Below are 18,802 nucleotides of genomic sequence, written 5' to 3' on the forward strand. Positions count from 1 at the left end.
TGGATTATTTTGTAATATTTGATATAACTTGTAGATATTGAAATGTTGATGATGGTAAAATATTGTTCTGTTATTTAGAAAATGTAAAAATTGTACAAAAATTTCTTTCCTTGTTCATTGTATCTACCTATAATCTAAATATTAATAATATTGTTTTGCTGACACAATGATCAATTGATAATCAAAGATTAGCTTTGTAATTCTGAAGAAATCATGAATCATATTAATAGCTATTTACAATAAAGTTTAAGATCGTCATGTGGTCTTCAGAAGACCGCAAATCGAAGATAAGCTTCTTCGCTGTTCTACTTCACGTCAGTTGAAACTGAATTAAATCTGACAGCCATCTTATAATCAAGTTTTTAATTAACAATTGTGGTCATCAGAGTACTGGAAATTGATCATTAGCTTATTTTTTGAAAATAAATGATAGATTAACTTTGATTCATTAAAAACAATGGCTGAAGAGTTTATTTGTTATTATACAGTATAGCCTAGTAATATTTTGGGAGGGTTTTGGTTGTATTTATTCTAAAAATTAACACTAGTCTTGCTCTTCAATCTGATTCAAATACAGCTCGAGGTTTATAGCTCAGTTTTTTCTATCAAAAGTTATTGAATTATTTTCTCACCGTTAATTTTGAGCGAAAGAACGACCAGGGAATTTTTTTTCAATGAGATATAGGTTAGTGGTAAATGTATCGAGCTACTCATGATTAAAGTTCAACCCATGAAATATTTCTGCTGTATTTGAATCAGATTTTGTTTTGTGTATATTGTACATTAGTAATTTTATAAAATATCAGCTCGGAGTTTGTCAGAAACCAGGATACTTGGTCCTTGGTTTCCCTGTAACAATACATCTAATAGTTCCAGCTGATGTTAAACAGATTGTAAAAAGATGTATATAGAAGACACTGATAACATTATTTCCACTGCAACTAAATGTTTGATCATGTTAAGGCCCTAAAGATAGTTGAAGATAAAATGCTTAGTTTTAGTAGAATTGCAGGAACCAGAGGCATCTGATTGAAAATTGGAACGTGGAAATATGATGCTATCAGTGTTCCTCTATACTATCAAAAATTAGGAAAACTTCTTTCATTTCCTCCTCAGTACCAACTGGTCCTTCGTGTTTTTCCAAACCTGAAAGTGTTTATGGTGTTACTGTGTAGGGCTTTGACTGACAGCTGATATATCTGTAAAGGTGCCCTCACACCCTAGATTTTACCAGTTGTGAATAATAAAGTTTTATTCAGACTATAGGCAACTGGTGATCGTTATAGTGTGAGGTCACTAAAGCTTCAATATTTATCATCATATTGTTTCCCTGCTGCTAATATTATTCTACCACCATCTAGTTATCATTATTTTATCAATAAAAATATAAACTTTAACCTGTATTCAATATGTCTTTATTAATTCTTCATATCATACACATCTTTCACAAGATAAGCTGGGAATCATGAAGTATCAAAAGATTTCAGAAACATTTAATTGGCTCATGAACCTTGAAAGCTGGATCATTTTAAATGCAGTGACATGTCTATGAATGAGGGGGGTCTGAATGAGGGGTGTCTGAGTAGGGTCTCACAGCAACAGAAATGGATAAGAACTTTGAAAATTGGGGTCCAATGTTGGACCAACCTCTGATGTAGAACAGGAACTAATAGTTAGATGCTTACACTAGAAACTGTCAAAGATTATGCTCGTTTTCCAACTAACTTACTGACAGACAAAGGCGATTTACATCCATATTCTAATGTAGGCAAGGCGTAATAAAAAAACAACCAGTAGGTGACTCTGACAACAAGTTTATATGGTAACAACATCGAAGCTATAGAATATAACACACATTTAACAATTCATTATTTACTACTAATCTATATTACTATCATTATTTCAGCAAGAGCTCTGTTTCTCTAAAAACCTCACAAGTAAATAAATTTACATTTTATAAGTGAGGTTGTTTGATAAATCAGACTGTAGCTCCAGTAATAAAAATATTACAACCAATTTTAAAGAATACATGATAAAATTAATTCATGTTCTTTCTAAAGAGAAATGAAACCCTGATCTAATAAATTTTCTTAAAAAATCACAAAATATTTTTTAAACTTCAATCAACTTTCACACTGATTCTTTTCAATTATCCTGAAAACCTACAATAATAACTGTCATGTTTAAATGGTCAAGAAGAGGTAACATTCAGTCTATCTTATTTAAATACAAGACAAATATCAATATCTATTAGTGTGTTTATTACCATCAAAATAACCTAACATTATGTAGTCTGGTTTTATGTTTTGAATAGTCTTACTGATGTGCTAGATCTTTGATTGACCACAAATATAGATCATAAAATATCCACTGAAGGTTTTTATCTGAATATAGAAGTTAAAGATGCCCTGACAGATAGCGTAAACAGTTGTGTATAGCTGAGAATAATAAAAGTGATCATGAGTTCTGAATACAACTCACTACTCAGTTACAGGAGAGTTATGTTTGAAACTAATGACCCCTATTCTTATTCATAACTATACACAACTGATGATCACTATCTTTACATAGATACATCCAGTTTATAACCATGACTAAATGTAAATTGATAACTATTGCGATGATAAACAAGATATCATATAAAGTCTATACAGATACACATAGCTTAGTAGCATTGTAACTGAACGTAAATTGGAATAGCAAATTAAAACTGTTAACTATTGTGATGATAAACTACAGCACTATTAGATCAGTATGATGATGTTTACATAGATAACTCATAACAAATAATTCATATACAATACAATCAATCTGTTGAATGAATAAGTGAATGAAAAACAGGAGGGGGGTCACAATAGGAAACATATTCCTGATCATTAGAATCAGAAATAACCAATGCAAGTTTGTGAATGTAATAATAAGAAATAGGAAATTGTGACTGATATTTGCTTCAACATTTTTATCGAACCTGGGAACTTCTTATCATCTTGACTTACAGAACCTCCTAGCTATGAATGAAATCAAACTTGACTTTGTTAAAACCAAAATATATTGATAAATTTACTGAAAAATAACATATGACCAAAAAAAAGTAGTTTCCAATAAAAATCATGACATATGAAAAGGATTATAAAAAAAATAACATGACATGAAAATTGTGAGTACAATACAATTGATGAAAGGATTTGAAATAAATTAATGATAAGAATTTAAATATCTATAAAATTATAAAATTGATACATGATTCAATAATTAATGATATGCGCATATAAGTAGTATTGATGAAATCGGCCATGTAGTAAAAAGGGAGGGAGAAGATTAGAGACAAAATACAAAAGAACATAAACTTATTTTCATATACATTGTATAGTCATTATAAATAACATAAAATGCGCATATAATTAAATTAGATGGCCATATATGGTAGTGTGAAAGAATGAAAAAGCTGAAACATTTTTCATAACAATGTGGATTGTATAGTGAAAATAAATAACAGAAAATGAAGTATTATATTATATCTGACACTGATATGGATGAAAACAGATGCCATGCAGTGTTCAATGGGGAAAATTTGTCATTACAAAGGCATCATTCCATCCTTTTAATGAACATGTGGGACAATATAGTAGAAAAAAGTACAAAATAGAAAATTTTCATTTCGTGACCTTTAGTATTCTAAATTTATAATAATGAATTTACCATAGATCCAAATATAGGGTTGGAACATATTTGTACAGTTTTAGTTTATTTGGTATAAAGACTTGTCAACTAGCTATCCTTTCAGAGTCTTCACATAGTTAATCATGTCTATTTGGTATATAGGTTTGTCAACTTGGCATCCCTTTCAGAGTGTTCACATAGTTAATCATGTCTATTTGGTATATAGGTTTGTCAACTTGGCATCCCTCTCAGAGTGTTCACATAGTTAATTATGTCTATTTGGTATTTAGGTTTGTCAACTTGGCATCCCTTTCAGAGTGTTCACATAGCCACTAATGTTTATATGGTATTTAGGTTTATCAACTTGGCATCGTTTTCAGAGAGTTCACATAGTTAATTATGTCTGTCTATTTAGTGATTAGGTTTGTTAATTTGGCACCCTTTCACAGTGTTCACATAGTTTATATTCCATATTAGTTTGATTTTGCCTTCATCACAATATAAAAATATCCACAATTTTACAACGAATAAAACATATATTTTGACTTATATTATAAACAAGTCTATCTCACTAGACTACAAGCATTGGATTTGAATCCATGGCCACAGTTTTCTAGATTCTGAGTTCTTGCATTAAAGTTAGACATGAATTATAATCAGCACTGAATTTCTGACATTTTGGTGAGAAGTGATTTACTTTTTGATTTTCAATTCTGATGATTTTTTGGGTTTAATTGCCACATTTCCCTCATAACTTTAATCCACTTTTTTTTTTTAGCACACAAATTTTCAAGACCTTCATTAGCACTTCAATAGTATATCTTAGATGCTTACAATTTGCACATACATGAGCACTAGTTTGACAAACAAGCACGCAAATTTTTATAGAAAATTTTCTATGCATTGGCCCATGCCTTTGTGGACCTAAAACTTTATTCCACTAGTTTCTGATTCTTTCTTATAATTTGCACTAACCACATTTGCACTCAAGTTTGATGTTCTGACACCTTAATTAGCACTGGACGTAGGATTGTTGCCCGATTGGAGATTATCAGACTGATCACCCGAGGAACTAGACGTCATCCCAGAATTCATCCCATGTGGGATAGAGTTCATCTGTTGGGTGGGCATGGAGGAGAACGGGTTCATCATGGGCATCCCGTACATAGAGTTCGGTGAGCTGTTATACATAAACGGGTTCATAGGAGTGTTCATATAGGGCATCCCGTACATCCCTTGTGGCATCGGAACCTGCGAGGAACTTTGTTGGTTGCTGGAATCTGATTGGTTTGTGGTATTTGACGAACTGGAACTCGATGGAGTGGACATGTTGGGCATCATCTGCTGAGGCATTCCACTCATCATATTAGCTGGGTTAAACCCACCCATCATTGGCATTCCACCCATCATTCCCATTCCGGGTGGCTGTCCCATCATTGGCGGGTAATTATGTTGTGGGAAATACGGGAAGAATGGGCTGGGAGCCATATTAGAATAGGGGTTTCCGTAACTTTGTTCCATTGGATTGGACATGTTAGATCCAAAATTATTTCCAGTAAAATTACCGAAGCTACCCATTGGGTTATAATTATTGCCATAGTTACTGAAACTTTGATTTTGAGATGAGGATGAATCGTTAAATGATTGGTTGAAATTGGACATGGAATTATTGACGTTGCTGGTGTCTTGACTTGTGTTCTCGCGTGTTGTGTTGGGTTGACTTGTCTCCACTGTACTGTTACTATTATTAGCTCTAGATGACGACGACTGACTAGCGTCTGTTGAAGTCATGCCAGTGTTTTGGGTCGTGTTTATATCATCTAGATTATTCATTCCTAATGATTCCGTATTATTATACTGGTTACACAGATTTAACAAATCACTCGTAGTTGACACAGAGTTATTGCCCTTGCTTCCTTCACTATAGAATGTATCTTGTGAAAAGTTACTGTTTTGAGATTGGTTGGGATATGAATAATTTGCTCCAGAATTCGACTGAGTGTTAGCTGTGCTTCCAAACGTCGAAGAATTTCCTGATGTTTTTTGTCCCGGAAAATTAGAAGATGGCATGGAACTTAGTGCATGGAAATTTGGCAAACTTGAATTTTGGCGTGGATAATTTTGGAATCCCAATCCCTGCCCCGAATATCCAGGATTTTGACCAAAATTCGAATTCTGCCCCTGATAGCCAAATGACGAAGTATTCTGTCCTAATGAAGAATTATTGGGATTGGTGCCACTGAAATTCAACCCAGGATTGGAAAAGTTTGATGCGTTTGCATTCTGTCGTCCAAAATTCATTGGATTGAAATTTTGTCCAGTGAAATTTGGTGCTGAACTGGAACTAGTTTGAGAGGGTTCGTTTGGTTTGGGACCTTGTGAAGTTGAAGAATTTAGTCCTTGAAAGGATGGCAACTCGATGGGTTGGTTCGTATCATCAGTTTCTGATTTTACTTTAGGAGATTTCTCGCTGGTTGTTTTAGGTTTTATGACTGGTAGTCGTGCGATTGTTGTATTAGTGCCAGCCTCGCTGGTAGTTTTGTTGCAATGGTTACCAGAATCCTCGTTCATCTGGAGTAATCCTGATATGATATTGTCCCCGGAGCTGGTCACCGTTTCTGGTTTTGAAATCCCGACTGGTTTTATTCCTTTACTAAAATTCAAACTAAACGGGGCTCCTAGTTTATTTTTACCACCATCATCTAAAATATTAAACAAAGCTACATTAAGAACTTGGTCAAACTAACAGCAATGTTAACATATCAATCTAAATTAGGAATTAATAGTCCACAGCTAAACAACTTTTACTCCTGATTTTTCCATTCTTTGGACAAGATTTTTGATTGACAGAATCGTTTTCCTATTATGCATTTTTATTATCTAGCTAGGACCAACAAAGGTCATATCCACACCAAGTTTTCTCTACTTTTTATTTGTTTCGGGAACACTGAAATCATCAATTTGGACCATTCTAATTTTCAGTTACCAGTAGAAGTCTGCGGTTCCTGGAGTTCCACTAAAACTAAGCGTAATTTGAAGTCACTATCATAAGTGACCTTAGATTAACATATAATTAATAGCAGCCTTCGACGTTATGTGCAGTTAAGCATTTCTATAATTACAGAAACCAAAGACATTTGACTGAAAATCGTAATGATTCAAAAAAAGCCATAAATGTCCCAAAACATGATACTAATATGAAATATCACCTGTTAGATTCAGAAAGATTGGTTGAAAAATTGTAAAATGAAAGTAAATATAAAAGTTGGCGTTAAATAATAGAAATTCTTACACTTACCTAGTATAGAACCAAATGGATTAGTATTAACTGGTGCTATGAGTTTATCAAGTTTACCACTCACACTATTAGCAATAGAAGAAATGCTTGTAGTCTGAGATGTAGTAGTCACAGTTGTGTCCCCTGTTTTATCACTAAAGGGAGTTGTATTATCACTAGAGTTTGAATCTTGATTCCGTAATATTGCGTTCACGCTGTCTGTTTGAGAGTATATACTGGATAGTAAGTCACTTTGTAATAATTCTGAAGTTATTGGACTTTTGGATGGAGTTCGTATGATCTTTGGCATGGCTTTCACGGTAGCACTGTTATTATTTCTGTTTATGATCAGTCGTTTATCTCCCAGCTTCCCGACACTCGCTCCCGAACTGGTGATAATTTTAATATTTAAATTTGATGGGGTTGCAGTTGAAGATGTACTTGTTATTGGTAACCCTGAAATAAACAATATGCAACTTAGAAATAGGCCAATTCCGACTGGTTGAATAAGCCTGAGAGAGATTCCCGACAATGTATGCAATTGGAAAATGTAGGCTATGCTAATATAATATATAAGAAAAGAAAATTTTATGGTTAATGTTTAAAATTTACAATATTTCTGATTTTTCACAAGTCATTTGGCATTAGCCTGTCACATGTTTATTTCATTTGCATCATTGACGAAAGAAAACAGTCAAAACTTTTAGAAGTTTGAGTGTTAGTTTTAATTAACTATACCACCTCGTCAAAGAAAGAATATTGACCAGAGAACTTCCTGAGGAATCTGGGTAATTCATTTTGTCTCTACCTATCCCAAGATATACCCCAGTGAAAGCAATCATCTAAAAAACTGAGCCACCTCCACAAAGAATGAAAATTCTAAATATAAATTGTTAATTACCTGTAGATTGAGTAGATGACAACGTAGTTAATGATGATGATGATAAATTCAACGGACCAGGTGGCGCCATCGACGGTCCTGGTAAACCCTTCGATCTGACGGCAAACAGTTTCTTATCAGCCGTCCGTATATAGACACCTTTTAATGTCTTGATAACCAAGACTTTCTGGCCTGGTGGGATACGATTCACTGTTCCTGCCTGCGTAGCTGTATTAGACCCGGGTAACACAATTTCTGAAAGATACAAGAGAAACATTGTGATTGATTCAAAAGTAGCCTTTTATTCTAATTTGATGTAAAGGAGCACCTTCACTTTCTGTTCAACCAATCGTACCTTAGTTCAGAAATAGAATTGGGTTTTTTTAGCTTACATAATCAGTAATAGTGTTCACAGCTCATCATAGAAATTTGACCCTTCAAATCTAGGTGTATCCATAATTATTCACGTTTGAAAGTTTTAGTGAGTCTATGCCATATATAAAAAACACATATACATATATAGAAATAGACAGTGAAATTTCTAGTTTGAGGTATATTTGAAGGGATTATGTGATTTTCGTGTGTTTTAGTATTTCTTTAGACTCTAAATTCTAAATCAAAAACATCAAATTTCAAAAAATTATTTAATTGTTGCAGACTGGATATATACCATTGAAGTTTCTGTTATCTTTTGAGCAGATAGACGGAAAAGGGTGCAGTCCATACAAAGTTACACGGAGGTTTGAAAACTATTGTAAAACTATACCTGTAGTGGTAATAACTTGATGTACAGAAACACCAGGTCTCATAATATTACTACCCAATCCTGACCCCTTAGCTCCTGTTTTTAACCCCATTGGTACTGGAGTTGATATCATAGGTTTAACACTAGCTACTGGTCTCATATAGCCTCCTCGGTTCACCATCATACTATAATATAGATATCAAAACATATTACATATTAATTATATCTATCTCTAATAAAATAATAACCTTTACAACAAGACAAGTTTTATATTCTGAAATGAAATGAAATGGAGTATAACGTCCTACTTTCGACACCATGTGGGCTAATGAAGACGGGCAATGCTATGCAAGGTGCAATGAGGGAAATTTTGCCAGGACAGCGGCATTAGCCTGCTCTTTTTCGAGATCCAACTGTCGAGGGATCTTTAACGTGCACAGCCTGTAGCACTCTATATTTTGAGCCACAAGTCTTGTATTTCTGTATATTATTTTTAAATAAAATCTAAATATTACAACGTCAGTTAAAACTTGTGCAGGGTACTTTTCATTTTAAAATACTTGATCTATAATTGATATACTTCCTCAATCCACAAAGTTCTCCTTCATCTCATGGCATCTTGTGCTTCTAAACTACAATCTCCAGACAAAAACAATTTATGATTGTGTACTCTATAAAATACTACCTGGATATTTTGCATTTCCAAAATAAAATAAAAGTTAGAAACCTACCCCTGTTGATTGCGTAGAATAGGTAGACCCTGATTATTCGGGTAGAAAGCCGAATACGAGGGTCGACTGTATGATACACTCATCTTTTTATCTCTTGCGTATCCTTCTTTAGCTAACTGTTTCTCTCTCTTCGATAATCTTAACTCTCGTCTGTCTAGCAGCAGGGATTCATGGGTAAAAGGTAGCTAAAAATAAACGTACAATATTTAACAAACTATGGAGTAGATAATATAATCATTAAAACAGGGTTTTCTATCTCTAGGTAAATACCACTTTGTAAATGTTTGGGGGGTAATGTAATGTAATTTTGACTATTATTATTGAAGTTGTTCTATTCAGTGAAGGTATATTCTCCAACATGAAGAAGATGAAATGAAATGAATGGAGTTTTAAGTCCTATTTTTCTGTACCATGTGGGCTAATGAAGATGGGTAAGAGAAAAGAGGTATTATTATTATAATAGATCATTATATTGAAACTATTGTATTTAGAAGAATCTTCTATGATATTTTAAGACTCTCAGTAGTATTATGGAGTTGATATTTCATCTTACAAAAACTGATTATCATAATCTTTTTTAATAGAAGAAATTTGGAGGTATATTCTGAGATATATATCATCAGTATTATTAGTTAGAGAAATCTCACCTCTGTGATCCATTTACCCTGTTTCTGTAAAACATTTCTCATTACAATATCTTCACATTCTTTAAACTCTTCTCCAATTTCAACTTCTGGAAAATCACGATCCTATAAAAAAAATTAAATATAATCTCCCAAATATTAATGAATAGAGAGAGATGTGTTGGTGGGAGAGGATTTGGGTCCCAGTTTAATCTTGTGACTGGTTGAATCTGGGAAAAACTAGAATTTCAACTACTAGTAAAATCTGATAAGCTACTAGATTTAGTTGACTTGAGATTAGGGTGATTGAAAAGTAACAAGTTACTATTCAATAAAAGGCACTGGCACAGGGTTAAAGTTATGTTTACAATAATTGTGATGCTAATATGAAAGGAACTAAATCAAAGATGATCATAACGGTTATCATATAAATCTTCTTGGACCTAATAAAGATGTTGACTTGAGTACACCAATCATTGAAATATTGTGGTAGAGAAACAGATAGCAAGCTTAAGATATTTAGTAATATAATAATACTTACAGTATATTGAAGTAAATCATTAGTACCTCGTCTCATATTGTCAGGGTTCAAATCATCAATAACACGATCTATAATAAATATATTATATACTATATATTGAAATGTTAACTGGGATATAGAATGAATCTTAGAAATAAACTAAGAAGGAGAATTCATGTCTGGTATGTGGATGTAGCTGTAACACGTATAAATTTTGTTTCCATCATTCTGATTTCCCATTCTGCTCTCACTGAGAACCAGGTAAGGAAGATTTAGTAGTGTCTATGGTCAGATGAGATAAGATTGGCTTTATTGACCAGTTATCCCTGATTTTCAGTGACTAGTTTCGTTCAGGATTGAACTCTTCAGACTCGGCAAAGCTGTCTTATGTACTGTTCGATCCCAACAAAATTTGGCGGGGTGAAAAATTCTTGGCAGGGTTACCGGGGTTGGATGTGTAGGGTTTACAAGGAAAAGAAAAGTGAGAGGAAATCAATGACAAAATCTGAACTTGGGTCCCCACTACTTTTCTTGTTTCAGTGTCTATGGTCAATTTCAACTATAACAGTGAAACCGTTCTTAGCAGTAAGCTTATTCTCAGTTAACCAACATGTCATCTGAAATAGCAAGCTTAACAAGTCCTGACTGAAAGACTATTTGATCTGTTGAAGAAAAAGCTTCTAGACTGGCACTTCCTCTAAACAAACAGTTTGTGAAAGGGCTGCCAGGTTTTATATTATTATAGTAATCTAAAGATGGAAAAGCTCACCGGACATTTTCTGTTTTGAGACCTGTCTATCGTAGATCTTTCTCTCTAGCGTATTATCAGTGACTAGACGGTAGATATAACTATTCTTCTTCTGTCCGAACCTAAACACACGACAAACAGCTTGACAATCATGACATGGATTCCACGACGCGTCAAATACTACCACTCGATTGGCTCCGATTAGATTAATACCAAGACATCCAGCCCTGAAATACAGAAAAAATATCTTACTATATGATAGTTCAGAAATAAATACATTGTAGTGCATTTTAAAACCAACATGAAAAAGAAAAAGTTATCCATGGAATCCATTCAATTTTCACAATTCATTTAACTTTCATTTTTTCTGAATTGGGAGAAAATTCAATCCACATAATATTTGGGAACCATCTTTGATCCAACGTGATCCTAAACGTGAATTGCTAAGAGTAAATATAAATAAATATAATATTCATTACCTAGTTGACAATAAAAACAACCAGGATACATCATTATTGGGTTGATTAAACTGAGATATTAATTTTTCTCTCTCTTGTGCTGATGTACTTCCATCTAATCCTGAATTAATAAAACAATAAACTAGTTAGTGATATAGTATGAGTGATCAAGTAAAACAGTTGGTAAAATGACACAGTTAACCTCTAACATCATGACAATACCTGTAGACCTTTTCTCAAGGGGAAATTGAGATCAAATTTCACAGGTTGTTGAAAAATGTCCGGTTGCCAAAAAAATAAATCAACAGCCCTGACACATACTCTACTAGACCTCTGTAAACACTTGATTCCACTCTGTGACTTAGGAACCAGGGTTATAAATATTCATGACATGTAATTTTCAAACTGGCCAATCAGTCTTGGAATTACGGGTGAAACCTCTTATTTGAAACAGTTGATAGTTTATTACCTGTGTTATTAGTAAGGTTTAGCCCCTTACTCTCCCCCCACCCCCACCAATACCTGTGTTATTATTATAAGTTATCAATGTTCCTCAGACTTAAACTAATGAGAATGAAAGAAGATTAATAAGTCATGTGATATCAAGATCTGTTTAAAATAGATCGACATCTTAACTTACTAGTTTTTTTTTACATCATTGGAACATATCAATAACAAAATAATAACAGAAATATTACAAACTCTGGCAATATCAAATCAATCAAATAAAACATCTGTAAGCTACAGATACAATATGGCTGTCCTAACGCTAAAGACAGGTAAATTGAAAGGTATTCAAAATATACCGGTTAGAAATGTCAGCAGAATATTGATTACAGCTGATTACTAGATATTATCAATTGAACACAGCTGATTACTAGGTATTATCAATTGATTACAGCTGATTACTTGATATTACCAATTGATTACAGCTGATTACTAGATATCATCAATTGATTCCAGCTGATTACTAGATATCATCAATTGATTCCAGCTGATTACTAGATATTAACAATTGATTACAGCTGATTACTAGATATTATCAATTGAACACAGCTGATTACTAAATATCATCAATTGATTACAGCTGATTACTAGATATTATCAATTGATTCCAGCTGATTACTAGATATTATCAATTGATTACAGCTGATTACTTGATATTATTATCAATTGATTACAGCTGATTACTTGATATTACCAATTGAATACAGCTGATTACTTGATATTACCAATTGAATACAGCAGATTACTAGATATTAACAATTGATTACAGCTGATTACTAGATATTATCAATTGATTACAGCTGATTACTAGATATCATCAATTGATTCCAGCTGATTACTAGATATTATCAATTGATTACAGCTGATTACTAGATATTATCAACTGATTATAGCTAATTACTAGATATCATCAATTGATTACAGCTGATTACTAGATATTATCAATTGATTACAGCTGATTACTTGATATTACCAAATGATTACAGCTGATTACTAGATATCATCAATTGATTCCAGCTGATTACTAGATATTATCAATTGATTACAGCTGATTACTAGATATTATCAACTGATTATAGCTGATTACTAGATATTATCAACTGATTACAGCTGATTACTAGATATTATCAACTGATTACAGCTGATAACTAGATATTATCAATTGATTACAGCTGATTTCTAGATATTATCAATTGATTACAGCTGATTACTTGATAATATCAAATGATTACAGCTGATTACTAGATATTATCAATTGATTACAGCTTATTACTAGTTATTATCAATTGATTACAGCTGATTACTAGTTATTATCAATTGATTATAGATGATATCAATTGATTATAGTTGATTACAAGATATTATCAATTGATTACAGCTGATTAAAGGCCCAGTGTTTAATCGATATAAGAATAATGTAACTTACTGAAATAAGATCTGTTTTTACACCATTTTTCATTCATGTCTGGACGAGGAACATTTCTCTGTGACAGGTATTCTTCTATTAGATTTAACGTAAACAAACTCTGACTGTAGAGAAAATAAATGTTGAAAAAGTAACAAGTTATTAAGAGACAAGAATTACAGCCATTTGAAATTGAAAGGTTATAATCGGATCAAAGTTTTCGGGAATAGCAAGAACTATAAACGTCACACAGGCGTCTTGTAGGTGCATTTAAAGCTAATATCGTTCCTTTTATCAATCCAAATCATTAAATATAACAATTGGTATGTGTTGTAATGAGGCAGGATATACAAGATTATTGATGTAATACTTGCCATCTTTCTTACCTAAATATTAATAATTTATCACCGACAGCAAGAGACTCTTCTATAATGGAGTTAAGAAAAACCATTTTACCAGAATGTTCTAGAACTCCAGGTACGTAGTCTTTCATCAGTTCATCCGCCTGAAAATAGTGGGCACAAAAAGATCTTAACATAAAAATTACCCACAGACATCTGACAAATCCTGTTGAAAACTGGGACTCCCTTCTTTCTATGCTCAAATGCTGGGATCAAATCTTTTTTTTCCATGCCAAGATAAACACAGGAACTTTAAGTTAGGCTATGTTTAAATCTTATATTTCAATTGATTTATATTTCCTCCTTAAGAGTCGACTAATCTGTAAATGAAGATCAATGCCTAGGGTTGGCCAAGAACCAAGACATGGATCTTTGAACTTGATGTTTTCTTTGTAAAATATGGATGTTTTTTTCTTTCATGTTCAAAATAAATAACAAAATGAAGATGAGAAATTCAGTTAATATATCATACCCAGTCGTAAGTAATCATGCCATCAGTCGTGTCCTTGACTTTAGATTTTTTCTTCCCTCCCTGTTCATTCCCCTCCAGATCTAAATCATCATCATCTAGTTTCCTCTGGGTCACGATTTTATGGAGAACATCAGGGTGGTTCCAAATCTGACAAATTAACCATAACAAAAATATGAAATAACCAAACATTATACAGTTCATTTGAACTTTTCAATGACAGTTTCTAAGTGTTTCTTCAAACCTGAGATATCAAAGTGTCGCAGCAAGTTGAAATGGATCTCTATCGAGCTCTAAAGTAATTATCAAGACAACTTTTAGACAATAATCTTGAAAAAGTGAAGCTCAAGAAGTACTTTTTTTATATAATCTGAAACAACTCAAATTTCTTTGTATGCTATTTTAATACAAATGCCTTGCGATTGAATATAACTGACAACAGATTTAACTGGCCAGTAATTTATGGTCTATCAGTAAAGAAATTCTCTAATCTTACCTTACAGCAAACTGAGAAACTTTTTAAAGGGTTATTGTTGGCCCAGGAACCGAGAGCCGTGTCAGATATAGTAGACATAAATCTATTATACAGCGCCCTCTGTATGGGAGACATTCTAATCATAAATACATATTCTTTCTTCTCTGGTAGACTGAGATTTAAAACAGCATGACCTCGGCTGTAATATAAAATATATTATGATCACCTTATATTCAAACTAACCATTCTCCAGTTACTCTGTGGTTAGGTTTATCAACAAGGCAGCCATTTTGGACTGTTTTCATAATGATTAGTCAATCAGTAGTCCTTTTATCTTCACAATGGTCAAGGGATTATAGACTGCAATCCAATACCTTGACTGTAATAGTCACTATTTTTGTATCATAGAAGTTCGTAAAAGACTTTATTATGAATATATGAACTTGGTACTTATACCTTGACTGCAATAGTCACATTTCATGTTTCAAGTCTTGTAAAGTCGTTATAATGAATAATGATAAGGCAACTCAAGTAGTCCTTTTAACTTGACATATTCGCTACGTATTATAGCTTGTATCACAGAAGTTTGTGAGTACAGCAATTTGATTTGTTTGTATTCTAGCAAATATAGCTAATAACAGCTCTACTAATAATTACTAGTTCTAGTCTGCAATCATAGAAGCCATTTATTAATTGTTTCTTGCAAGACCTTACAGTGTAAAAAGTTGTGTTCATAATATGATTTTAATGTCTGAAAATATAGCAGACTGCTTATGTTCATGTTCAAGTTGTTCCCAATTTCATATAAATAAATTTTACTTACCGTTGAACGAAGCCTTCTAACAAACTATGTAGAACGTAGGCTCGATGTCGCATTACTCGTAAATCTTTATCTGTACTATCAACACATAGTCCATTACTCATTGGTCGTTCAAACATGTTAGAGAACTCTGTCTTAGTACCGAGAAAATTGGGTCGAACGAAGTCTACCATACACCAATATTCTTGTAGATTATTTTGTAATGGATAGCCTGTTAATACAACTCGCCGTCTGCAATGTTAAATATTGATTACAATAATATAACTAACAAAAGCTAAGTTTTAAGTTTCAGAAAAAGGACAGAGATGCTACAAGTTCATAGAATTAATTGGTTGGGCAGAAAAATTGATGCTTAGGAATACATCCTGTTTTCTCTACATCTGAACAATCTAAGAATAGGATCATACAAATACAATCAGATTGGAGGTCCAGCAATATATATTGTGAATAACAAGTATCAATATTGAGCGCTTTGACAGTATATCACCCAACTCTAATAAGAATTAATGATATTAACAAAACACACCTCATGAACGAACCTCAATGTGGTGTACATAGAAAATTTCACTCATGGAGGAAAAGTAATCTTGTTATTTTAATACTAACCTTGTTTTAATATTTTTAAGAGATTGTGAAATACCAGCGTGACTGTTTTTAATTCTATGTCCTTCATCACAGATTATAATATCAGGACCCGGGTTCACTAACGCCCCAAATATATCTATAAAATAAAACACAACACTACTGACAGGGGGTGAGCTGACTTCTCTAGAGTTACGCATGTTAAAGTGTAGGTTAAAGAAAACAGAGCTACCTGATTGTTGGTGTGTTACAAATATACCGTAGTAACATTATCAGGTTGTGAACTCTCTGAAAGGGATGGTCTGCTGAACTTAGATGGATAGTTGCATTTGATTTGGTACCTTTTCTTAACTCATTTTCATCCCTTAAAATCAAAATTTTAATAAACTTTACCTATCATTAATGATTTATTTTTATCTTCTTCATCAACATCAATAATTTCTGGTTCCAGACTGATTTTCTTGGATTTCTTTGGTTTGGTGGCAAACGTTTTCTTGGAGGAGAGAAGTCGATACATCTCATACCCCATTAATAATACACCTCCCTCTTCCTTCCATTGGGCTGAAAGATATAGAATATAGAAATAATTATAGTTTATAAATTGTAAATAAGTTTTAGTTTTGTGTGTATCAGGGACACTGATAGAATGGATTTGCACCATTTTAAGTTTTCATCAGATGTCTGTGGTTCCTGCAAAACTAAAACTGAAGCAAGAAGTTTTATGACATCACTATCGCAAAGGGCCTAAGATATTTTAAGACGCTTAATAATTGTTAACATGATGAAACACTCTCAACTTTTATCTATTGGACAGTTGAACCAAACCATCCAATAAGTAAATTGTATCAAAAATATTTTGCACGATAATCACATAATCTATAAATCTTTCTTTCTAATAATATATAACTGTATGAAAAAAAGATTTACCAATGAAATTCTATAAAAAAAGAGAAAAAACTTACCAATAACTTTAGCTCGAGCTGCAGTAGTTTTATAATTATCATTTAATAAAAACACTTTATAATTTCTCGGATGAACATCATTTAACATTTCCGGTGGAATAACGCACGGTTCTGGTGCCCACATATTAAACTCTCCCATCCAGTTCTGTAACGTGTTAATAGGAACGATACACAAGGCTTTTTTAGCTTTAGTATAACGTAAATAAATATCTATAAAACCAATCATCTGTAGAGTTTTTCCAAGGCCCATACTATGAGCTAAAATACAACCGAACCCTGGCGTACTCTCGTGTCTTTCTAAACATTCTACAACATTGTCATATAGAAACCTTATTCCACCAATCTGAAAATATACACAGAAAAATTCTTAAGCCATGTTAGATTTAAGCCCGTTCAAGCTCTTTGGTGAAATCTTTTGGCATAGAGAGAAAGAAATTAAAATATAATTTCGCGTCTATAAGCCAATCATTATGTAATTGTAAAGAGGTTTTTTTTCAGTCAGTATTTGTCTTTCTTGTAATTTCACTGAAAAATAATATCTTATTACTGAGAACCTTTTGTGATAGTGGCTTCATTTACAGTTTAACATTTCTATAATTACAGGAACCACAGATATCTGACAGAAAATTTGGAATTATGCAAATCAGAAGTAACAAAATAATGGTCCTTATACACACAAGAAAAATAGAAAACCTCTTTAATATAACTTCTTCAAAGTCAATAGCAAACTCCAAATCAGTTAAAAAAAAATTGAGAAGTTTTCAAAAATGACATTGCCTACCTGATGAGGTTTGATGGCTCTTGCTATCTGTGGGGTCAGGAACACATCAGGATCAGCTGGTGGATGACTGAGATTGACTAGAACACGTCCCAATTCATCAGGACAATTAGCATCATCGTTAATATGAGAACCAGCATTATTCATATCCTCTTCCTCGATTAAATCATCTTCTGTTTGTACAATCGTTACTCCTTCTTCATCTTCATCTTCAGAACTTAATTCTATCACTTCTATAATATTAAATAACATAAAAAGGTTAAATCAATCACTTTTATAGATTAGAAATACTACAGAGTTTAACATCCAAAATATCTCTTTAAGAACACCATGTTTTTTCCCATATAAGCAAAATTGACAAAACTTAGAACCAATAGATGGATGTGTCAATCAATCTTCAGACTATGTTACCACCATTATAATTCTTCTGATCTCTCTTGATGAAATAAATTATATTGTTTTTTAATTCATTTCTATCTAAATAGGAGAAATTAAGGCAAATTTGAATCTAATCTTCTTATCAAAATAAAGTCACAAATTGGTAAAACTAGAATTTACCTGCTCTGAGAAACAGATCGAAGTTAATCACCCCACGTAAAGAATATCGAATCACTTTCAGACTTACCCCTTTCTTCCTCTTTTTCTACCTCACTCTTCTCTAGAATAATCACATCGTTATTTTTACTGGCCTCTTCTGCCTCGTCTTCTGCAGCTAAAATATAGGATAATTTAAGATAACATTAACACAAAAGCTACCGATA

At 32.8% G+C, this 18,802-nt stretch overlaps 1 protein-coding gene across 1 annotated transcript; it reads right to left on the reverse strand.

Annotated features, from left to right (window-relative positions):
• Positions 1-7,830: 7,830 nt before the first annotated feature.
• LOTGIDRAFT_143498 (hypothetical protein) lies at positions 7,831-18,293 on the reverse strand (the record flags this gene model as incomplete). Its single annotated transcript, XM_009053964.1, has 16 exons — positions 7,831-8,072; positions 8,584-8,747; positions 9,294-9,478; positions 9,941-10,042; positions 10,458-10,525; positions 11,206-11,411; positions 11,664-11,763; positions 13,576-13,679; positions 13,941-14,059; positions 14,428-14,574; positions 14,921-15,098; positions 15,723-15,950; positions 16,326-16,440; positions 16,695-16,862; positions 17,264-17,606; positions 18,045-18,293. The coding sequence occupies 16 exons, from the start codon at positions 18,291-18,293 to the stop codon at positions 7,831-7,833; spliced, it is 2,718 nt and encodes a 905-aa protein (XP_009052212.1).
• Positions 18,294-18,802: the final 509 nt, after the last annotated feature.

Source organism: Lottia gigantea, assembly GCF_000327385.1.
Source record: "Lottia gigantea unplaced genomic scaffold LOTGIsca_206, whole genome shotgun sequence".
NCBI lineage: Eukaryota > Metazoa > Mollusca > Gastropoda > Lottiidae > Lottia > Lottia gigantea.